Source organism: Balaenoptera ricei, chromosome 6, assembly GCF_028023285.1.
Source record: "Balaenoptera ricei isolate mBalRic1 chromosome 6, mBalRic1.hap2, whole genome shotgun sequence".
Classification (NCBI taxonomy): domain Eukaryota; kingdom Metazoa; phylum Chordata; class Mammalia; order Artiodactyla; family Balaenopteridae; genus Balaenoptera; species Balaenoptera ricei.
Window position 1 is genome coordinate 12,466,688 of NC_082644.1, and position 24,122 is coordinate 12,490,809.

General features: G+C 47.6%; 1 protein-coding gene across 2 annotated transcripts in view; it reads right to left on the minus strand.

The window, feature by feature from the left end:
* Positions 1–24,122, minus strand: part of DPYSL2 (dihydropyrimidinase like 2) — a 112,824-nt gene that overhangs the window by 67,842 nt on the left and 20,860 nt on the right. Inside the window, exons 1-3 of one of the 2 annotated variants that reach the window (XM_059926855.1) lie at positions 6,787–7,152; positions 3,325–3,413; positions 1,433–1,617 (exon numbers count right to left, since the gene is read on the minus strand). In XM_059926855.1, coding sequence (XP_059782838.1) covers positions 1,433–1,617; positions 3,325–3,413; positions 6,787–6,825 — 313 coding nt within the window. In that variant the 5' untranslated portion in view covers positions 6,826–7,152. Of the gene's footprint in view, positions 1–1,432; positions 1,618–3,324; positions 3,414–6,786; positions 7,153–24,122 lie in introns of those variants that run through there. The other variant, XM_059926854.1, reaches the window with a different exon arrangement.

A 24,122-nucleotide genomic window follows, 5' to 3' on the forward strand; every position in this document is an offset into this window, starting at 1 on the left:
CACACCCTGAAGTTACACGTAAAGAGAGCATCATTCTGAAAAGTAACCAGCAAGATAGGTTTTTTTCTAAAGCAGAAAGAGCTAAGTTCTTTCCACTTGGACCCTCTTCTGAACTGAACCATAAGCTTTTAAGACAGACTGTATATTGACTTTCACTCCTGGATAAAATCTTTAAAAAAAAAATGAAATAGTGCCAATTGCAGCAACATGGATGGACCTAGAGATTATCGTGCTAAGTGAAGTAAGTCGGACAGAGAAAGGTAAATATCATATAATATCACTTATATGTGGAACCAAAAAAAAAAAAAATGATACAAATAAACTTATTTGCAAAACAGAAACAGACTCACAGACATAGAAACAAACTTATGGTTACCAAAGGGGAAAGGGGAGAAGGGATAAATTAGCAGTTGGGGATTAACAGATATGCACTACTATATATAAAATAGATAAACAACAAGGTCCTACTGTATAGCACAGGGAACTATATTCAATATCCTGTAATAAACCATAATGGAAAAGGATATGAAAAAGAATAGATACATATAGATATGTAACTGAATCACTTTGCTGTACACCTGAAACTAACACAACATTGTAAATCGACTACACTTCAATAAAAAAATAAAAATTAAAAAAAAAATGTGTCTGGTGGGCCACTGTGCAACTTGCCTACCTCCTCAAACTCAAAATGATATTTGCCAAAGGGACAATCGACAGGCATGCTGGAAACTGACCATTCACAAGCAAACGCTTCACATTTGTTAGGAAATATACTTTAGATTTAGCTGAATGAAAAGCATAAATCCAACTGAGCGATATTTACAGGGCACCCAGCTGTTCACAGCAGCAATTTTCATATCTAAACAACCGATATCTGTGGGTGCTTCTCCAAGCAGGACTGCCCAATTCCATTTATGTCAAACCCAGGCCAGGAAGTAAAACCCTCCATTTGATTTTCCTATCAGTGGAATTGACGTTCCTGGTTCAACAGTTCATTTGCTGTACCCCAGCCTCATTCCAAGAAGATACACACTCAGGAATTCTTTAAAAGTCAAAATCAAATAGTTAGGAGCAAAGGCTCAAAACTAATAGCTTTGAAGATTACTCCAAATGCTGTGTTTTCAAAGTGACCACAATCAAATCACATTTTCAGGTTAAGGAAGACAAAAGTTCTCAAGCAGAGAAAGCAAGAAGCCACTCTTTTATCCTACCAAAATTCTCTAGAAGCGTATTCTCAAGTTCAACTGGAGAACCTCAGAGCTGGACAGAAAATGAGACTAAGGCTGGCCCACCCTCACCCCCTTACGTGGTAGATCCGTCCACTGCTTAGCTCCGCAACCTTTAAAAGGAAAGACTCAAACAACACAGACTCATTTTCAAACGATAATGGTTCCCAAGCCCTAAGATTATTCTTTGTAAGCTGTCTTACTGATCATGGTGGTTCCCCCAGCCAGGGCCGCCTTGGTGCCTTGAAAGAAGTCATCAGCAGAGGTCATCCCCTGATCGGGCATCTGGAAGCGGGTATGGACATCGATCCCTCCAGGGATCACCATTCTGGAATGGGCTTCAATGGTCTTCACCCCTCCTGGCACAATCAGGTTTTCTCCTATTTGCCTAAATAAACAGGGTGGGTGATAATGATTGTAAAGAAATGTCCTGAATCAAATGGGATCTGACAGACATTTTCACCAAGCCGTAAACAACCCCTCCCTATGTTCTAAAGACTCTTCAGATTATTGTTATCATTCATAATCTGTGCACCCCTCACTCCCTACCCTCAAGAGGCAATGCAGAGCATACTAGAAAACAAAATCTAAATAAGGCATCAGAGGCCAATCAAAGAGGCTTAGTTACCAGAAAACCCATAGGATCAAATGATAACAAAGCCCTGAGATATTTACATAAAATATCACTATACTTTCCTTACAACACACTCAGTTGAGTTAATTATCCTATAACAATTTTCTCCAGACCTGGTTGCACTTTACAAACATTTATTTTCACCATATCCTTTCCAGCTAAGAGAAATGAGGAGTAGAAGGGAAGGGAACAGAACAAAACAAAGCAAAGATAATAATAATAAGTAAACACTATGATTGCAACTATTTAAAAATATGGAAGCGTGTGATCAGCAACTCAGATAACAAAGGCGGCAAAATTAATATTCATTAAGTTGGGTAACAAGGATTCATCTCCAATTTTTAAAAAATATCTCTGCTACATCTTTATGCCAGTTTTTTGAAAAGGAAAAAGTAATCAAGGGGGAGTTGGTAAAGTTCTAAAACAAATTAGTGATGACTAAAAATAGCACACAGGCTTGTTCACTTCTAGGCCAGAGTGTTACAGACCAGATCATGCTGCTTTCCACTTGGGGGAAAATGGAACATGAAAGTCGTGGTATTTTAGAGCCTGGAGCTGAGACTGTCACAAGCAAACACACATGGAGAAAACATTAAATGTGGAAATGTTAAAACCTCTTTTAGGATCATAAATCAGGGTGTGAGTTTCCAGGCAACAGACACGTCCACTACAATTTTCCACTCCTCTGGACTGGTTTGCTGCTAGCCCTTGATAAATGCTGCTTATTTAAAAGATGTCATTTGCGGCAGTGTTTGTCTTTAAACAGATGTGCTATTTCTTCAGAGCCCTCTGAGCTGTCCCAGTCGGAAGGGCACGAGGATATTGAGATGTTCTCAGCTCACTTAACCCTCTAGGACCCAAAAATACCCTAATTCAGTAACTGCTTTGTTGTTTTCTCCTTTGAAACACAATACACAATAAACAAAAGGGCAGTCCTATTTGTGTTAGTTGCCACTTAAAAAATGAAACCTAAAATTCCCTCGGAATGAGGCAGTAATTTGTCTCTGTGACTTAAGTAATTAATTTGGTGTCCATTGCCCCCAACAACTTAGATTCTTGATTAAGAAGGCAGATGTGCTATCATGATAGAAAAGGCTGTACTTCACGTTTGTGTCCTTTGATTGTCCTATCCACCCCACACAAGTACATTCTAGTAAAACCTTTAATATAGTCAATGGATCATAACCTGAGTATGTGGCAACAAGAAGATGTTGTGTCACCTCGGGTAAAAATAGTCAATGACATAACACGTAAGGAAATGGGTGTGCATTTAATTGTGGCTTTGAATTCCCTAAATCTGAGTTTTCAAACTCACTCATTACCACCAATCAAACTAGGCTTAAACAGATACTGAGTTAGTCTCTAAATCACTACAGCTTGATACTACGGGTATGAATTGTAGCTAATGCTTAGGAACACTGCAAGGTACCCAAATTTGTGGCAGTAATGAGTTACACTTACTTGATCAACCCATCTTCCATGTATATGTCTGCATAGAATGACTGGTCATCATTAACGATTTTACCTCCTTTGATCAGAAGCCGATCACTCTGAAACAGAGAAGTAGGAAGGTCACACTTCGTAACTGATCCATGAGAAAGCAGTCGGTAGTAAGATAAATGAGCTAAGACCACATTTTCACTGCTCAAAATGAGCCAATTTTGGAAAGACTCAGTGACAAAGGTGAATCTGTATTTGGCAATCTACTCATCACTTGATGAGTCAGAACATACTGGCAAAGCTCAAAGCTTATCCTAGAGAAAAAAAAGAAAAAGAAAAAAAACACAACAGAGACAACAACTATCTATTTCCATTAGACCTACAAGCACAAAAGAGAAAGAATGAAAAAAAAAGCCTAACAATCTTCCTTTAAAGATCAGTAAAAAGATTTCAGATAAAGAAGGCAATCGCTTTAAATGGCTTTAGGCTAAACTTCATTTAAAAAAAAAAAAAAAAATACACCCACATGTAGCGGAAGTAGATTCTTGGTGAGATTTGTGCCGGGAAAATTTAACCAAAAGTCTGTTGTCATGGGATACTATACACAAACACACTTGGTTCATCCATAGCAAGGTTTCAATTCAGTATGTTCTTTATATTTGCATTTATCTTCGAGGTAAATCACAGCAATTGTAGCAAAGAGGGGGAAAAAACACTTCAAACATGCACCATTTTAACTATGAAGCTGTTAAGAAAAAGGTAGTTTTAGAATAAAGTAGGTGAGATGGCAAGTTCTAAAATCTAACACCATTATTGACTGTAAACATACTGATACTTTAATTGGTACAAAAAATATATGACAAGCAGCATATAAGGGCCAAGAATGTAACAGAAATGTTACCTTATGATTCATCTCTATCCCAAATGCTGTTGATGGAATGTTATGCTAAAATTCTGTGTTCAATGGACACGCACCTGTATTAGTCCCTGCTGGGTTTAAATGACTGCTTTTTTAATACACAGAGCACTTCAAAGAACGGCGTTCATTTTGACAACGGTTAACTCAAAATTCAGTTAAGAATAATATTCTCAGCAAGTGCTTTATATTTAGCACCTACCAAGAAGAAATTACAGCAACTTTTTAAAAATATATATAAGCTACTAGAGACCTAGGAAAAAAGATACTTTTACACAGAAATGCACACACACCTGGGTTTAGAAAGTATTTATTGTTTTTCTAACATCATGAGAAACACTAAGATTATTTTAATTGTTACACTGTAGGGGCCTTCATCCTGCTGTAGACTTTGGAAAGTCAAATGGGAATAAATAGTCAGAAACGATTCCTGCATTTATATAAGGTAAAGGTTAAGACCTTTACAAAATCCTGTCCTGTAAACCACGTCACCCAAGCCTCAAATCAAATCTGTGAGGTGATGGGAGCTAGATTCTTGTCCCAAGGACACATAAAGAAACTGAGGCTCAGAGAGGTTAGGCCACTGGCCCAAGGTCACCTGATCCAGTGCACTTATCTGTCTACAGTGATCTCCCCCTCTTCCCCAGAATCCAGCTCTGATGGGATAAACATCGCCTGGGAGGCAAAGAGAAGCCCTGCCCTTCACCACCTGTTCCCCTTAGTCACTGCAGTACCTGTTCCAGCCATCATGCGAATCCCCGAGCCAACATCATGTTGAGAAAAAAAATGAAACATCACAGCCCCGCTCACTCGAGTGGCATCTTACATAACAGGCTGGCCGTGCTGACGGAGGAAGGGAAACCATGCTATAGGTCCTATGATAATGCCACCAGATTTTGTTAAAGGGCAGAGGGGGCGCTCTTCTAAAAATCAGTCTTGTTGATTGTTTGCTTTTTAAATTTTTTTCTCCCCACACTGTCAAAACGAAACTGCCTTTTTCATTCACGAAGACAGCAGAGTACTTGAGGCTTGCAGCAAATCTGCTCTCCACCCCACTCCCCAGATTCCTTCCTGCAGTGCAAGGAACACATAACGCTGGGTCCCCCGGCCCTCTGCCCTTTGGGATCTTGGGTCCTTGGCCCTCAAGAAAAAGCTAGTACCCACCCCCCGCTGTAGAACCCCTCATCCTGTAAATCCTCCCGAGCACACGCCCCTTCCCCTGTGCATGTGCTCCCACATCTCTCTCCTGCGGATGGGTGTGCCCTTGTACATCCAGTGGAAGTCGGGGTACCCGTGGCTAAGGAGGAAACCAGAGCGAAAGCACGCCCTCAAACCCAGCCCTAAACACATCTGGACTTTTCAAAGATTCTTTCGGTCACCGCCTCAGCCCTGGGTTCTACCCAGCAATCAGCCGGCCCATTGCAATTGCACATCATTACATAACAATGAATTTCCCTCGCGTTCCTCCCTCCCCGGGATTTCATTCGGGGATGTAGAGAAATAGGACTGGCGAGACTTTTCCGGGAAAAGATGGGGAGAAGATGGGGGCGGGGGAGCAGCGGGAACAAGAACCTGTGTTCATCGCCGAAGCATCGCAAAGTCATCGCTTGGAGCTTCTCGCGATTTACAAACTAACAACCCCAGGCCCCAGAGCTGCGCCGGCATCTCCGGCCTCTGCGATCATTGTCTGGCCGAGGCCGGGCCATCTGCTCCGCGCGTCGCGCAGCGCCATTACCTCCCGGAGCCCGGCTCGGCGCTGTCCCCAACGCCCACCCTCCCAGCCCGCTTTGTATGCGCCAACACGGACGCCTCCCCGGCTGCAGAAGGGGCAGAAAGACACAAGAAAGCGAGCCCAGAGCCGCCAGGGTCCCAGCCCCAAACCACTGGGCGAGGAAGCCGAGAGGGCCACCAAAAACCGGTCCCGGTCAACAAAAAGCCCAAGCCTACCTCTCCCCCTCCTCTGCTCATCACCGCGTCCCTATTTTTCCTTCCCGTTTCCACAGGATCCCGGTACACCCAGCCCTTTTCAGCATCCCTCTGCTGTCATTACGCCTCCGGGCTAAAATCCGCTCCTTTTTCTGAGGAACCGGAGGAAGCCTCCAGAAAGCCCTTTATGGTGGGGGGCGGGAGATACAGGGAGAATCCATTTCCCCATCTCCCCATCCAGCTCCTGGAGTCCAGCTCCTGGAGTCCAGCATCGCAGCACTAAGCCGGGAGAACAATATCCGAGCTTCAACCATGCATATTCAATCTGGCATCCATTTGCTTACACCCCGCAGGCCAGCACTACAGCATCTCGCTCTGACAATAAAAGGATACAGCGGATCTGGCGCGCTACGTAAAACGACCTTAATGCACTCACGCTCCTATTTTAATGCCTTAGAAACTATATGGCTTACAATTCTATAGGATTGCGTCTCCCATTACGATCGCCTTCTTTAGCAACAAGGGAAAAAAAAAAAAAAGTTGGGTCTCTCTTCCTCCCCCTCCTTTAAAAAAAATCCTTATATGTTCTGTGCCACAAAAGGTTGCTGGCCGATCGCAGATTTCACAAGTACCAAACTCACCGTGATGCGTGGAATATTTTTCTTCCCCTGATAAGACATCTCTCTCCTGGGAAAAAAATTAATTTCAAGAGGGCAGCTTTAAAACAAAAATTGCCCGGAAAGAGACTTGGTATTTTTTGCAGGATTGAAAAATGTGCAGCCGCTTAGCTGGTCTTGCTGATAGAAATTTTCAGGAATGTTAAGAGATATATGCAATCCTCTGTCTCCCTTTCTTCCTCTCCTCCAACACTGCCTCAGCTAGGGTGGAAAAAAAGAAAGAGAGAGAGAGAGAGAGACAGAGAGACAGAAAGAGAGAGAGAGACAGAGCAGTAGGGAAGGGGGTGGAAATAAACTACAGCAATAAAAGCCTCGGTTCAAGTCGGCCACCGCGGCGCATGCGCCGCCAGCCACTCCCTTTCCTCTCAGGCCAAAGCCGTCCGCTTCGAGATAGACGAGTCCTGATTGGCCACAATCGTGAGATATGCAAATGAGTGCAGGCGGGGAGGGGTGCGGCGCGAGAGCGCGAATTGCTGCAGTGTGCGGCCGAGGGCGGCGGTCGGTGCATGCGCCCGAGCGGGGAGCGCGCCTTTCGCGCCCTTTCTTTGCATTGGTGCATCGGCCACCCGGGCTGGCAGCGGCCCCAAATGCAGCATCAGCAACGCAGGGACAGCGGAGGGGTGGTCAGTACGAGCAGGGAGAAGCGCGCCCCGCGACGGTGGGCTTCGGTGCGGCCCGGGCGGCGGGCCTCGGTGCGGCCCAGGCGGCACGCACCCGCTCGCGCGCGCCCCGGTGGATGCTCGCCCGCGCGCCAATCCGCGGAGGCCGCCGCTGCAGCCCGCGTGGGGTGACTGCGCCGAGCCAATAGCTTTGCTGGCGGCGAGCGCGCGACTGCACGGCCGGCCGGCGCCGCGCCGCCCGGGAGGGGCGCCCAAGTACTCCTCTTGCCGCCGTCGCCTTTCGCGAAGGCTCGCTCGGCCTCCGCCCAGGAGTCGAAGGGGGAATTCAGATGGCCGCGAGAGGAGGGAAGGGGAGCGGGGCGGGAAGTCTCCGCGCGGCGCCGCGCCGGCCACGCCCAACCCCGGAGAAGGGCAGCTGGCCGCGGGCCTGCGGGCGGCCGGCGCCGGGCTGGGCTCCCCCGGGGTGGAGGAGCGCGGGCCCGAGGTGAGGCAGCAAACAGGAAGTGGAGCCGGAGGCCGGGCTTCGGGCATCAGTGGCCTGGCAGCTAGCTGGAAAGGAAAGTCCGAAGCCCTCACTGCTCTGAGTAGGGAAGGAAGGCAGCCGGGGAAGACTGTAGCCCGCTGCTGGGGATGGAAACCCCGCCCTGAAACGTCCTTTTTGTGCCCTGGGGTCGCAGGGAACTTGGGGGCAGGGGGGGAAGCAGCAGCCGCCTGTTGAGGCCAAAAAAGGCCCAATCTAGGGCCCGGGTCTCCTCTTTAACAGTCACGCTCACCTGCACCCATTTGGGGGTATGGTGGAGAGAGTGCATTTCGCTGCTGCCTGCAGTTTTGTTGAGGAGAAACTGTTGGGATTGCAGCGCCCTAGGAGCCCAAAGGATTTGCATTGCTGTAGGCGGGCCCCTACTTAACATAATGAGGCCAGAAGCCGGGAGATGAACTGGAGAAGCAGGAGGAATGAAAAAAAGGCGAGCTTATATCCTAAAAAGCAAGGGATCCTGAGTCATGGAGAGAACCTCCCAGAATCTGAGTTTAAAACACGGAAGGAGACTTGACTCCCCAGCCAGAGATCCTATCACACTTACAGCAGCTTTTAAGGCCTCTCTTCTTGGGCTAGCAACTGAGCAGGCTGGGACCCCTTGGCTCTGTCCAAGTCCTGCTCTGATGCTCTTACTTCAGAATCCCTGTAGAAGGAAAAAGCTGGACCAGCTGATCCCGAGCAATCTACCAAAGGTCATCTCTTTGGAAAGCTGCCCAGCCAGGTACAATGACTAAAACATCTGGGCTGGCCCACAGCTTTGGGCTTCTGTGCTTGAGATCAAACAATAGATAGAATCCCTACATAATCAGGCCTTCAGGCAACCATGAAAAAAAAAAAAAAAAAAAAGAATCTAATTGGCTCACACCTGATCAGCAAAGATTAGCCAGATAAATGCAAAATAATCCTGAGGCTACTATGGGCCCATGTTTCAAAGTCTTTCTGCATCTGGCCACTTTGGATGGTTATTTGTCTGTCCAGAAGGTGTAAAATGCACCCTTTCATTCCTATTCCTGTAAATTCTGAAGTCCCAGAAAGGGGCTGTGAGGCATGCAGCAAGCTTCCCGGCTTGTTATTTCATTCCAGTTCCAATTAGCTGTGCATCTTAAAAATTAAAAGGGAGCATTTCCCCCTCCAACTACGTGATGTGCTAAGAGCCAAGTGAGTTGAAGTCAGCAAGTATTGGTGTCACCCTAAAAGGGTCAAAGTCACAAGTCTGAGAAAGCATAGAATGTACCCTCCTACCCGAGAAAACCCACTGTAGGCTCCAACTAGCAGTGGGGGGAGGGGGGGGAGAGGGCAGCAGGGGGACGAGTGTCCTATTAAATCATAAGGAAAATACTACTTGGCAAACAAATAATGAGTCAAATTAATTTAAAACAAAATAACCTCTAATTACATTATTTGTTTATATTCTTGTTCTATCTTCCTGCTCCTGAATTGCTTGATCATAACAGCTTTAACTGTACCTTGTTATTGATCAGTTTGCCCTTGAATATTTTACTCCCAGGAGCTTTTATGTCCGTCTTATTTGTATCAGTCTTATTTCTATACCCATTCATATGAGGTTCCTAGTCCGTGATAACTGATATTACCACTCATAAATATCTAAATATGTAAGGTGTAAGTTGGTTTGTCTGTTCTGAGTAGAGCCTAAGAGTATTTGGCACATAGAAGATCCCAGATAGTTTTAGCTGACCAAGGAAAAGAACTGTCAGTAATCTGAATTTTTTAGCATACTTACCACTCAATGCAATGCAGAAAAGTAAAGGACGTGGGGGAGACTTTTCCACCCACTCTGCATTGACTGACTTGTTAATATACAGTATTTTTACACTGTCTTTAGACAAACACTCAATGACAATTGCCTGTAAAGTTAAAAATCATTGTCCCTGAACCATATATATGAACCGATTCTCAGGCATTGATTTTTCTGAATTTTTAAAACATTAAAGCACTATAAGCTGGCCTAGTCCACATTCATGACCCCTTCCCAGAGCCCCTGCCTCCCCACTTCCCATACTCCTCCCCCAGCATCCAGAAAGAGCAAGAAGTGATGAACAGTGGGTTAATGAGATGGTTCTATCCCGGGGAATCCCGGTGATCTGGAGGAAGGGAGAACTTGCCTCGTGATCCATGAGCGGCAGGAGTGAGTTCTACTCCGGTGCTGTACCAGACCGACCACAGTCTCTCTGGAGCCTCATCTCCCAGCTCTCAGCACCCACGACCCCACACCCAGGCTCAGGGGGGGCGCATGCAGACACACACCAACACACGCACTGCCCTCCGGGCCACGTGCCTTCTCAAATCCAGGCCCGCGGATGCTGGTCCCTTTTCCTGCTCCCTCAACACTTCCTCTAAGCGCGAGCTGAGGGACTTCCCTGTTGGTCCGGTGGTTAAGACTCTGTGCTTCCGTTGCAGGAGGCACGGGTTCAATTCCTGGTCGGGTAACTAAGATCCCACAGGCTGCACGGCGCCGCCAAAACAATAAATAAATAGATAAGACTGAGCTGAGGCTTCCCTGGTGGCGCAGTGGTTGAGAATCTGCCTGTTAATGCAGGGGACACGGGTTCGAGCCCTGGTCTGGGAAGATCCCACATGCCGCGGAGCAACTAGGCCCGTGAGCCACAGCTACTGAGCCTGCGCGTTTGGAGCCTGTGCCCTGCAACGAGAGAGGCCACGATAGTGAGAGGCCCGCGCACCATGATGAAGAGTGGCCCCCGCTCGCCGCAACTAGAGAAAGCCCTCGCACAGAAACGAAGACCCAACACAGCCAAAAATAAATAAATAAATAAATAAATTTAAAAAGAAACCAAAAAAAAGAGTGAGCTTAAATGTCACCTCCTCACCGGGTGCATCTGCACCCATCCACCCCCCAAAGCATTGAGCACAGCCTCCTCTATTCACCTCTGCTGTAACACACATCCTGTTGCATCGTAATTACTTGTCCATTTCTTCTATCAGAGCATGGCTCCCAGAAGCTAAGAGCCTTGTATTCCTCTTTTTCCAGTGACCAGCACACTGCCTGATCCGTGGCGGGACCCTCAACGTTTGGTACATAAACAAATGCTGTCATTGCTATTACAAGAAAAAAGACTCACATCCCTACGGAGGTGAGTTTGGTTGTCAGCAACATCCCCAGCTCAGGCCTTTCTTTTAAGCCCTGCCACCTTGCTGGGGCTTCCTTTCCTGGCCAGCCCACTCCTGTCCTCTGAAACTGCATGAGGACCTTGTTAGAATGCAGCTTATTATTCCTCGCACAGGTGTAGCTGCCTGAATCTTAAGCTACGCCTCCCCTAAAAAAAACTGCCACATACCACCAAGACCGAGAAAACACGGGGAGAGAGCATCGAATCCTAAAACAACTCCAGCATCAGACGAGGCATCTCTAGTCATTTTTTTCTCAGCATCAATTTCTTCAATCGTTCTTTTCTCCACCCTCCCATTATTCCTTGCATGTGCCCATATTATGCCATTTATCGTATTACTCCATCAACACACTACTACCCTCACCTATAACCAGGTGAGCACGGTTTTCCTTCCATGTAAAGTCTGAGTTCATGGAGTCCAGGAACTCTCAGAAGTCTTACTCATCTCTTACGCTAAGATGGGGCCCGACAGCGTAGGGGCTCAAGAAGGACGGGGTGCATGGGGCGATGACGTCCAATCAGGATTTTTCAGGTGTTCCCGTGCTACAACCTGCCAGGAACTGCGGGCGGGAGGTGAGGTACTGTCACTCAGGCACTCCGGGGTGGCTGGGCTGCTTTCGGTTCCTCGGCAACCTCAGCAGCAGTCCCTGACCAGCCCTGCCACTGCCCTCGGTTTCTTCTTCCCCCTTTGGGGAGCGGGGGTAACCATTTCTGCTTCTGTGGCCCCCTGGGTCTCTGTGGAAGTGGAACCTAGAGGATGTCACCGAGCAGGGAAAGTCCAAATATAAATTGCTGGCAAAGAAGAGAAGATTTCAAGTCCCCACTTTGCTGCAGTACAGACGCCAAGGGCTGTGGCCTCAAATGCAGCCTGCTGCAGAAGGCAAAATTAATGAGGTGGTAAAGAGAAAGGACTGGAATTCTGCCTTGCCAAAAACTAAGGGCATCGACTAGGACACCGAACGGGAAGTGATGCCTGCTTCTCTGCAGCTGGAATCAGGCCATGACGGTCCTTTGTTTTGTGCATGTAACTCTGAAGGGGCAGAGTGTGCAGAAGGACAGCCAAGGACCAACAGATTCAAGCCTGCCCACTGCCTTTTCCAGTGGGTGCATCCTTTACCGGGGGGGACAGAGTGGGGGCAGATGAGGGTCGGGAGTGACTGGCCCTCTGAGCCAGATGCTGATTTTGCTGGAACTGGAAGTTGGGGCTCTGAAGCATCCTGACGAAGTCCTTACTGCACGAAGAAGCAAGTTTCATCGTCCAAATCTTGTCCGACATCAGGGCACAGAAGAAAGCGTACACTTCACAGAATCTAGTAGACGTTGGCTTTCTCCTCTTATCTCCAGTTGGCACACAATCCTCCCAAATGACCCCTGCCTTATCTGTCTCGCACAGCACCCTCTGTGGGACTACAGATTTTCCCTGGGCTCTTTCAGTCAGAGCCGAGACAGATAGCATCTCGCTCTGGCCATCGTGCCTCAAGCTTGCCCTCTGGTGGCAAATGAGGAGAGTGGTTCTGGTCCCCTTGGTCCTTGTCTGGTGTGATGGATGATGACTCAGGACTAGGAAAGGGTCTTGGAGACACTTATTCCAGTGTTCCTGGGTCTTAATCACCTGGAGTGATTTTGCCCCTGTGTCAGAATCATCCAGGACCCCAGCTCAGACCTGCTGGTTAGAATCTCCAGAGATAAGGCCCAAGAATGTTTTTAAACTAGTCTAACTCTGGCCTGTAGACCACCCCTACCCTCCTTTTACAGAAGAAGAAGCTGGGAGAATATGAACTAAAATGCAGGTCTCACTCCCTACCCGGGACTTCCCCCTCCTCAAAGTACATCGACGGTCCTGCTCTTTCCTCAGTGCGAGCATCTTATGAAAGAGTGATTAATATCATCATCGCTATCTTTCTACTTTTCTGTCCTCACTGTTATGTAGTCAGCAAGGAGGGAATTGACATTCATTGAGCACCTACCATAGTCTAGGTACAGCACTGGGTGCTTTAAATACATCTTATTCAATCCTCCCCAAAATCTTACTAGGTAAGTCTCCATATCCTTATTTTCTAGGCAGGAGAGTAAAGCTCAAAGAAACCTCTCTTTCAAGTGCAAGAGCGGGATTCTAATCCAGGTCTGTGTGGTGACCCCAAGCCCAAGGGGCTAGTTCTCTGAATGATTAAAATACTTGTTTAGCAGAAACCAGGACCTGCCATGAAAGAGGTGGGTGTAGGTGGTCTGCAGTATCATTCTTTTTTTAATTATTATTAATTAATTTTATGTATTTATTTTCTTTCTTTTTGTTTTTGGATGCATCAGGTCTTAGTTACAGGATCTTCGTTGAGGCATGCGGGATCTTCCTTTGAGGCACAGGCGCTTCGTTGTGGCACACGGGCTTCTCTCTAGTTGTGGCGCCAGGGCTTCTCTCTAGCTGTGGTGTGCGGGTTTTCTCTCTCCAGTGGTGCACAGGCTCCAGGGCGTGTGGGCTCTGTAGTTTGCGGCACGCGGGCTCTCTAGTTGAGGGATGCAGGCTCAGTAATTGTGGCGCGTGGGCTTAGTTGCCCTGTGGCACATGGGGTCCTAGTTCCCCGACCAGGGCTTGAACTCGCATCCCCTGCATTGGAAGGCAGATTCTTTACCACTGGACCACCAGGGAAGTCCCTGTGGTCTCTTTCTTCACCCCGTTTGCTGCCACTCGAGGCGCCGAGAACTTCCATCAGTCAATCAGGACCCGTGTGCATTACTTAGACACTTCCCCGGTCCCCAAATTAATTCTCCATCTCTTTCTTTCCTCATCATTCAACGGGATTCAGTTTCTCTCAGTGGCCCAACTTTCCTCTCATTGGAAACATGATAGATTAACATGTGACTGACAGGGGAAGAGCTTGATTGGCTGCTTCCATAAATAAAATGCAAACTCTCACTTCCACCTTCTCCTCCCCAGACTCTTCCTGGGCTCCCTATCCTCCCCCACTCTGCAGCCCCCTGGTTTCCTTCTGTTTCCTCTTCTCCTATTCATGGCAGGGCCGGCTCCTCCTCACCCTTCAATACCCTCTTCAGCGTGCTCCTCCCCACCCAGCCTGTCTGAAGTCAGCCCACATGGTCGCCACTCTTCCCTGTCTCAGCAGCACCTCAGCAGCAATGATCACAAGTTGGAACTATTTTTGTGTATTCGTTTACTTGGGGAATTTCGCTTCTCCCTCTCAACTGCAAACTCCCTAAGTGACCTTGCCCTCCACCCCACCCAGGACAGACCTCACAACACTAAATAAGCACAAGGTGAATGAGCAAACCGATGGCGCGGCCTTCCTAACGACCCCATGCCGGCATCCTCCTGCCATCCGGCCCCACTGAGCCAGCCCGCAGCCTAGGTCAGCACCTCTGCCTCCCTGATGTAAACCCCAGGTTTTTAAAATGCCAGATATCAAGAATTCGCCTCATTGGGTTGAGTCCTGTGGGCTGGGTTCCAGTTATCCATGGCAGAAAGAGCAGATGCCCTTCCCACTAGGATCTCTCCTCCAAAAGCATCCTAACACTCAGCGCCACCTGCAGGCCAGCCTTGGGCACTGCAGACAGGTTCCTTTTTCCAAGCCCACACCTCAGGCTCGGACTCACCCACACCCAGAAAAGACAGCGGATCGTCGTCATCAGTCTGGGCCCTCCTTGATTCAGAAGCTGTGTCAGTTCCAAAAAGGGCCGAGAAAAAGGATGAACTCTGTTCCCAGGGAATGTAAATAATATTTCAGGAGTTTAAGTCTCTTAAAAGAATCCAGCCGTGTTCCAATACTGAGAACTACTCACTGATTCAAAAACACTCCATGCCTCTTGACTATTTTTTTAAACAGGTTCCCTAGAGACCTCTTTGGGGCGATTTATTAGCTTAGTCTGTGAATTCTTGGAAGTAGTCCAGTTGGATATTGTAAAGGTTTCAAGAAACGCGTAATTTCCCCTTAATCAGAGTGGTCTGCCTTCCCCCCCTCCTCCTTCCTTTCTCTCCAGCCCACCCAATGTTTGTTTTCAAGTTAGCCAGAGATTATTATCCACTGTGGACCAGCCCAAGACCGAAGAGAAATTGGGAGGTGAGCTCACAAGCTCCCTACGCACAGCCCCTCCTTGCATTACGACGAAGTGCCGCGCACGGCGAGGCCATCGGGCAACGCACGGGTGCTTGATCGGCTCCAGAAAAGTGTGCCCCTCTGCCCTAGGCCTGGGCTGCGGGCTCTGTGCCCCCAGAGTGTCACCCATCCAAAGACTGAGCACAGCCGGCCTCCCTCCAGAAACAGAACGAGACCTCACTAGACACAAGCAGATAAGGAAGTCAGAGAAAGATGAACAGCCAATGGAAGCTGTGCTGTGAGCAGACTCTCCACTGAGGATGTGGGCCTTTAGACCAGATTCTACACCCACGGGCAACACTGACTTCGTGTGGGCGCTGCAGTCCAACCGTGGGAGGAGCTGGAGTGCCTACACTGGGCCACCGGCTCAGGAGTTCCCCTCTGTTCCTCGGGAACTGAGAAATGGAGTTAAATTAGTAAAATGGCCACTTTAAAGTGACTGGGCTGAAAGAGGAAGAAAGTAATCCTGAAGGCCTAAGAGGCTAAGGGGGAGGCGGTGCCCTTCCTCTCCCCTTCTCTCTCCTCTCCATCCCAGGCCACTGCCTTCGTCTGAGGTGTCACCATCTCTCACAGGCCTAATTAACTGGGACCCTGCTGCTGGGCCTTATCTTGTCCTGAAGTCAGAGTACTTTTTCAAATGCGCACATCTGGCCATGTTACTCTTCTGCTTATAATGCTAGAATGGCTCCACAATACCTGTGTGTTAAAGTCCAAAATCCTTGGCATCGTATCCAGGCTTTGTGAATAATCCAACCTCTGCCTACTTCTCTTGCCTTCCTTAGCTCTCTCTGCTGCCCTAGTTCACACCCTGTGCTCTAACCACAGCAAACTCTTTGCCTTCCATGAAGGTGTTGGGCTATTTGTAGCCTCTGTGTCTGTACCCACATCTCTATCTCCCCCAACACCCCCATCCCCTCTCTGGCTCCTGTACCTTCTCTGTGCAGCCATTCTTGAGCCCCCAAGTAGAGCTGACCACTCTCTCTGTTATGCACCATTGGGCCCTGTGCAGACTTCTAACAAAGCACCTGAAACAGTTTCCTGCACCTATTTCTTTATACCTTGTCTCCCTCTCCTAGACAATAAGCTTTTTGAGGGCAGAGATGACACTTTCTTTTTTGCAGCACCCACTGTAGTGCCTTGCAGACAATAAGCACACAACAAATTCCAAAAGAGTGGATGGGTGGGTAGATGGATGGATGATGGATGATGGATGGATGGACTGATGGGTAAAGGGTGGATAAATGAATAAATGAATAAGCTCCCTGAACAAATGTCCCAGTTATAAAATACAGTTACACTGGAACTTGAGTCTAAAATGACCTTCTAAGGCACAAAATTCACAACTAGGCTCTGTCCTAGGCCCCATCCATTTAGTGAAAGCTCCCAGGAGGACCGACGGGCACTCAGGACAACCGTTCTCTCCTAGTAGAAGAGCCTGTGGACCTGTCAGTAAGGCCTGGGTGCCCTAACTTGCTACCAGTACCACCTTATATTCATAGATGGATTAGGTCTTCTCTGGGAGACACTCTCCATTTGCAGAAACTTCTAGAATCTGTGGATGTATCTCCAGACACTTCTCCTTAATGGATATGAGATAGAATAGCTTGAACAAAGGACTTCTTTATAGCACTGGCATCCTCCAGTGTGACAAATATCCTTCTTGGTTGGCATGTGGGAAGTTCAGATAGGCAAAGACAGGACGATCAAGGTCACCTTGTGAAATGTTCCTTCAATCCAGTATTGGGATATATGTTCTTTATCTTGCCTCCTCCCACTTTTTTTTCTTTCCTCTTTTTCTTCCTTTTTTTTTCTATATCAAGTCATTTGGCCATTTTGCCTACAGAACCAAAAGTGGTCATTATCTGGTGGGAGATCGAGGTTATCATCAGAACTGCAGGGGTCTGAATCCTAAACTCATGACCTCTGGGGAGCCATTGGTTTGAGCCCTTCCCTTTCATCCCCCTTTGGGGTCAAAGCCAGAGCTGAGAGACACAGTGCAGATCATTTCCTGAGTCCTCATCTGCTGGGGAGGCCAGATCTGGGCATTCATATGATGACCTCAAAAGCAGAATGATGGAGAAGAGCAGTGGGGAAGAGTACATCAAGGCCATTGTCATTTCTCCTAGCAAAGATGCAGCAAAATATGTTGTCAGGCTGCAAAGTCATAAAGAAAAACACAGCATGCAGTATCAGGACACATGGCCATTGCCAGCTTAAGCCACCCTCTCCGCCTACGCATATCCATAGCTGATTGGCCAAAATGCAGCTGGCTTACATCTCTGTTTCAGCCTACCTAGGTTAATGCTCAGCAGCGGTTCCGACTGGGACAACCCGGGAAGCGTTCCGCGCTTACTTGTGCAGGTTAATTTGGTCCTCCGAACGACAGCGAAGAGCGAGACAGCTGGCCACAATCCCACTCGTCCTCTGCATCACCACGAACAATAGGGAAGTGACTTAGCCTCTCTGCGCCTTCGGACCTTCAACAACTCAGACAGCAACACCTGACTGAATGCCTGATTCTCCCTTCCCCGACCATGGCAGGGTCCTTCTGACAGCTTCCTCCAGGCCTGTTTAAATTGCAACGTCATGTAGCTCTCCTGTGGCAATTGTGTCTGCCCACACCAGTCTGAGTCCAACCAGCGAATGCGTGGCTGAGAGAGATGCTGCCATGTGGAACACGACAGGCTGTGGCTCTCATCAAAGCATGAAGATATAGTGGCTCCAGGTGATCACAGGCTGCACCCCAGCCTGGTGAAGTCCAGGCACTGGGATGATCGGATGGGAGCATCTCCTGAAAAACGGCGGGCCTCCCCTGGAATAGCTGCCCGCTACCTACCAGCTGGCATTCCTCAGAGTCCTACTCTCAGATCCCATCCCAGGGCTCTACTTCACTGGTGAACCACTGGCCTTTGCATCCTAGAGATCCCCCCCCCCCCCGCCACAAATGCCACCACTGCCACCCATTTTGCCTGAAAAGTGACTACAGGTAGCCTAATCGTTTGACGGATGGTACCTGCCCAACTAAGCACCAATGCCAACCTCTGTTTAAGAGTCAACCTTCCGGGGCTTCCCTGGTGGCGCAGTGGTAGAGAATCTGCCTGCCAATGCAGGGGACACAGGTTCGAGCCCTGGTCTGGGAAGATCCCACATGCCGCGGAGCAACTAGGCCCGTGAGCCACAACTACTGAGCCTGCGCGTCTGGAGCCTGTGCTCCACAACAAGAGAGGCCACGATAGTGAGAGGCCCGCGCACCGCGATGAAGAGTGGCCCCCGCTTGCCACAACTAGAGAAAGCCCTCGCACAGAAACGAAGACCCAACACAGCCATAAATAAATAAATTAAAAAAGAAAAAAAGAGTCAACCTTCCCTATTCATCCTGGTGCAGACCACAGCCCCTTCCTACTGGAGGAACCAAGAGTTCTGCCTCAAGGGTGTTAAGATAAAACTCCTCCTCACGCAGGGGGTGGATCTCTTACACTCAGGGTGGAGTGGCTAGAAACGGGGTGGAGAGGTGGGATTTTTCCATCCATCTGACACTGTCAAGTCCCCATAACTCACCAAAGTTACAGCCCTGAGAAGCGTGAGACAATATGAAACTGCACGAATCATTCCTCTGCCCCACATCCTGGTTATATGACAACACCTAACAAATCAGGGCAGATAAAACATAGCCGTATGTCTACGTCTAAGAAAGGGAACCACTTCTGACACGACATCGCCTTTCATGCCCCTTCCATCTAGAGCACTGTGCTTTGTAAAAGAACTTTCTGTAATGAGAGAATGTTCTATACCTGCTCTGTCCTACACAGTCGCCGCTAGCCGCCGCCCATGCCTAATGGAGCAGTAGGAACGTGGTTAGTGCGACTGAGAAACTGAATTTTTAATTTTACTTCATTTAAGTTAATTTCAATTCAAATAGCCTCTTGTGCTTATGGCTATTGCATTGGGCAGCACAGATGTGGAGACCAGGGCTTATAACTGGCCTTAATTGACACAGAATACGCCACAAGTCACAGATTGGTGGCCCAAGGGCTAGATCAGCCCAGAGACACATCTTGTTTGACTACGCAGTGATTTTAATTGATTTTGAATTTGTAGCCAACATTTAAAAATTAGGACACTTTGTATGAAAAAGCCACACTTCTACCTTCAGAAGCTCTAGGCAACTCTAGTGTCTGTCCCCAGGTGACACAGGTGGCTGGAGCAGGGTAGCGGCTGCCCTGGAGGGGGCCCTGTGTTCTGTGCAATTCGCCACACCCCCGCCACTTCCCTCACACTGAGGCTGAGTTCCAGCTACCGTCCCTCATGTACCGCGAGACCCTCCTCATTCATAACCATTGCACATCTACCTACCTGGATCCAGGTAAATTTTGCTCTATCCAGCCACAGACCTCTGGCAACTGTTTGAACAAAGTTTTCTCTCTGTCTGTGACTTTGATGAGCCTTAAATAAGTAGAAGGAGAAAAATAACTTCTGAAACAGCTACTCATCACCAAGAAATTGTCACCTACATTATCCATTTACCACTGTGAAATCAGTGCTATTGCTCCCATTTTACAGATGAAGAGACCAAGGCTGGAAGAAGTTAAATATATAAGTTAAATAACTGGGTCAAGTTCAGACAGCTAGAAAGTAACATACCCAGCATTCAAATGCAGATAAATCTGACTCCTTTGAACACCATCTGTCCACCCCACAGTGTCATTTCCAGACCATCACTCTCCCATCACGTTGCAGAAGCCCCACCCCAGTGCACCAAGTGCCCTGTGCATCTCTGTTTCCAGACCTCTCTCCACATTTATTCAGGATGTAAGCCACTGGATCGGTCTTTCTCTCTGTGGCACTGCAATGTGTCAGAGGTTGCCAGCTGTTGAGGAAATCCATGTTCCTTCTCCTTCTAAGACAGTGGTCCCCAACCTTTTTGGCACCAGGGACCGGTTTCCTAGAAGACAATTTTTCCACGGAACAGGGGTAGCAGGGGGGGATGGTTTGGGGATGATTCAAGCACATTACATTTATTGTGCACTTTATTTATATTATTATTACATTGTAATATATAATTAAATAATTATACAACTCACCATAATGCAGAATGAGTGGGAGCCCTGAGCTTGTTTTCACTTGCCACTCACTGATAGGGTTTTGAGATGAGTCTGCAAGCAATGGATTTATTATGGTCTCTGTGCAGTCAAACCTCTCTGCTAATGATGATCTGTATTTGCAGCCACTCCCCGGCGCTAGCATCACCACCTCAGCCCCACCTCAGATCATCAGGCATTAAAGTCTCATAAGGAGCGTGCAACCTAGATCCCTCGCATGCGCAGTTCACGGTAGGGTTCGCGCTCCTATGAGAATCTAATGCCGCCGCTGATCTGTTAGGACGCGGAGCTCAGGCGGTAATGAGAGAGATGGGGAGTGGCTGTTAATACAGAAGAAGCTTCGCTCGCTTGCCCACTGCTCACCTCCTGCTGTGTGGCCCGGTTCCTAACAGGCCACGGCCCGGTACTGGTCCATGGCCTGGGGGTTGGGGACCCCTGTTCTAGGACACACACCTGGACTACATTTCCCAGCATCCTCAGCAACTAGATATGACAGAGTTTCTAGCCAACTGAACGTGGTTGGGTGACAACTATGGTTGTCTCTTGGGGACCTTGAGATACAGAGAACTCCCTCTATGCTCCTGCAAGCTCTTTCCTCCTTCTAGCTGACTGGGATGATGGTCCCCCAGACAACCTTGGGAGCTATGTGTTCTAGGTGGTAGAGCCATCAGCAGCCCAAGTCTCCAATTCACTGCATGCAGCAGGAACCCTGTGTCCATCCTTGCCTGAGGATCAAGAACACACACCTTGAACTATTACATGGTACAGAAATAAACTCCTCTTGTGCTTGAGCCATTATATGTATTGGAGTCTATTTGTTATAGCAGCAATATCCTTTCTATCCCAACTCCTATCATAATCCTATTTGGATTTAAAATCTGTGTGAAACACACACACACACACACACACACACACACACCTCAGTTCATGCACCTTCTTGATCCCAGCAACCTTGGCTTGCCCTTATCTTCAGCGATTGCCTCTCAGGGCTACATGAGCCCTCATCCCCGCCACAACATCAATAGTTGAATCACCTTCTTCCCTCCAAGCCGGACTCCATGGTCCATCACCTGATCAGCTCTCGGCGGCAGCATCCTTTATTCCTCTTACCCTGCAAACTTCCTGTCCTGGAGCAATGCTAAAAGTCACTATTCCTGCACCGATGCAGCGGAAGGAAGGCAGAGAAAACTCCCACTGCCTTAAAAATTGGGACAGATAACCCAGAAGAGCCTCTCACTTGCACTTGTCCTTGCCTTGGTCACCCCCTCATGTGTCTCAGCAGCTGTCATGACCTTTACCATCTTCTCCGGCCACACTCAAACCTGCCCTCGTAGAACTCACAGTCCAGCTGGCAAGGCAGATGCCGAACAAAGAATTACAAATGGAATGAGTATTCCTAGGAGAGAATCGTGCACGCCCATCTCTTCCACTTCCCCATGGTCTCACTGGAAGAGGTCAGCCTGTTCCAGGGTTATTCCTGAATCCATGCTGTGTCCCTCCCTCCTGGATCTCAATCTCTTTCTCTCTACTGTTCACTCCCTTCAGCTTGGAAACATCTTTCATCCGTTTGCGACACCCCCCCACCCTTGGCTCTGTGTTCCTCAACAGCTATTGCCTTGGCATTGATCTCCCCTCACTGTTAAGTGGCATGGTCACCATTTCCTCAACTTCAACTCCCATTTGCTTCTCAGCCACTATAATGTGGCTTCTTCCCCTGATTCCATTGAAAGATCTCTGGCAACAAGCCCCCTCCTTGACAAACCTAAGGAACATTTTGCAGTCTTCATCTAAATTAGCCTCCCTGTGGTACTTAACATTATTGCCTCTACCATTTTTCTTCAAATTCCCCTCCCTTCCTTCCTTGACATCTTTCTTCTGGCTCTCTTTATGGCCTTTCTTTCTAAATGTTCATTGTGGGTTCCTCTTATGCCATCCTAAATACCAATGATCCTTGACGTTATCTCCTGAGCCTCTTTCTCTGCCGTGGTTTCAATAACCACTTAAATGTTTGTGACTTCCAAATCTTCACTTCTGACCCCTCCCAGCCTTCATTCATTCATTCAACAAGGATATATTAAGTGCCTCCTATGTGCCAAAAGATACAGTAATGAAAAAAACTTATTCCTCTACTTACGGAAGTTACATTCTATAAACAGGTAAAGAAACAAATATGCAAGAAAACTACAGATTGTGGTAAGCACTATCAATGAAATAAACAGAGGATAGAAAGATGGAGAGGCCCTTTAGATACAGTGGTCTAGGAAGGTCTTTCTGGGGAGTTGACACCTGAGTGGAGATTTAGTCACAGGAGCAAAAATCAGGTCTTTGCCTCTGGAGGGAAAATTCTGGACTTAGCCTCAGGCAGCAGAGGTCAAAACAGACTCCAGAGGCAGAAGTCAGAATGTGGTGCCTGGGAACTGAATTGAGGGCTTCATCTCTGGCAGCAAAGCTTCAGACTCATTCTGTGAATCAACAGTGAAGACTTAGTCCATCTCTGGACTAAGATAAGAAGAGAGTTCACATCAGAGAGATCAAAAAGCTGGAAAAGCTCTGAGGTTAGGATTAGGCAGTATGTTTTTAGAACAGAAAGGAGTCTGGTTTGACTGGAGAGCTGTGAGCAAGAAAGACAGAGATGAGTGTGGCAGTATAAAAACCAACGTTTCCACAATTCTTCGACATCCTCCTCTTACGGGTGGTGTCTGTGTGCCCTCCCCTTGAATCTGGGTGGGATTGTGACTGCTTTGACCAACAAGTATGTGAGAAGAGATGCTATTTGCCTTCCAAGTATAGCTCATCATATACCATGTCCTGGGTTCTGAGCCACCAAGTAAGAAACGCACTACCCTGCGGCCACCATGATGTAAAGAAGCTCAAGCCATGGAGAGGCCAACAGAGGAATTTCAATGGACAGTCCCTGCTGAGCCTGGCTTTTCTGCCGTCGTTGCCAAGGTGCCAGACACATGAATGCAGAAGTCTCCAGATGCTGCTATTCCCCTGTTCAAGTCACCCAAAGCCATTCAAGTTTCCCCAAACGAATCCCCAGACATTGTAGAGCAGAAACAATATATTCCTGCTCTATTGTATCCAAATTTCTGACCCACAGAATCCATGAGCGTAATAAAACTAATGTTGGGGAATTCCCTGGAAATCTAGTGGTTAGAACTCTGCACTTTCACTGCCGAGGGCACAAGTTCAGTCCCTGGTCGGGGTACAAAGATCCCACAAGCTGCACAGTGAAGACAAAAACAAAAAACAAAAAAACAAAAACAATTGCTATTGTTGGTTTTTGCCACTCCATTTTGGGGTAGTTTGTTACACAGCAATATCTACCTTGTACAACTGATGTTAAATCAATAGGTAGGGGCCACATATAGAGAACTTTCTAGACCATAGAAATAAATTTGGATTTTATTCTATGTTTATAAGGAAACCATTGAAAGGTTTTAGGGAGCAACAAAATCTGATTCATACTTTCTGTATTATTCTAGCTTCAGAGATGAAAGGATTGTTGGGAGGCAATCCATAAGAAGGGGAGAGTTGATCTAGCTGAGACTAGGGTGGGGCAGGTAGCATTGAGAGAAATGGACAAATATGTCATTGACTTTGGAGGTAATATTAACAGTTACCACTTTTTCAGTAATTACTGAGCCAGGCTTTGTTCTGAGTACTTTACATGTATTAGCGCAGGTTAATCCTCATAATACTTATATTTAATACTCACAAAACCCCTGTGAGGTAGGGTGGAAACAGAGATTAAGGAACTTTCTCCAGGGCACAAAACTGGTAAGTGGCAG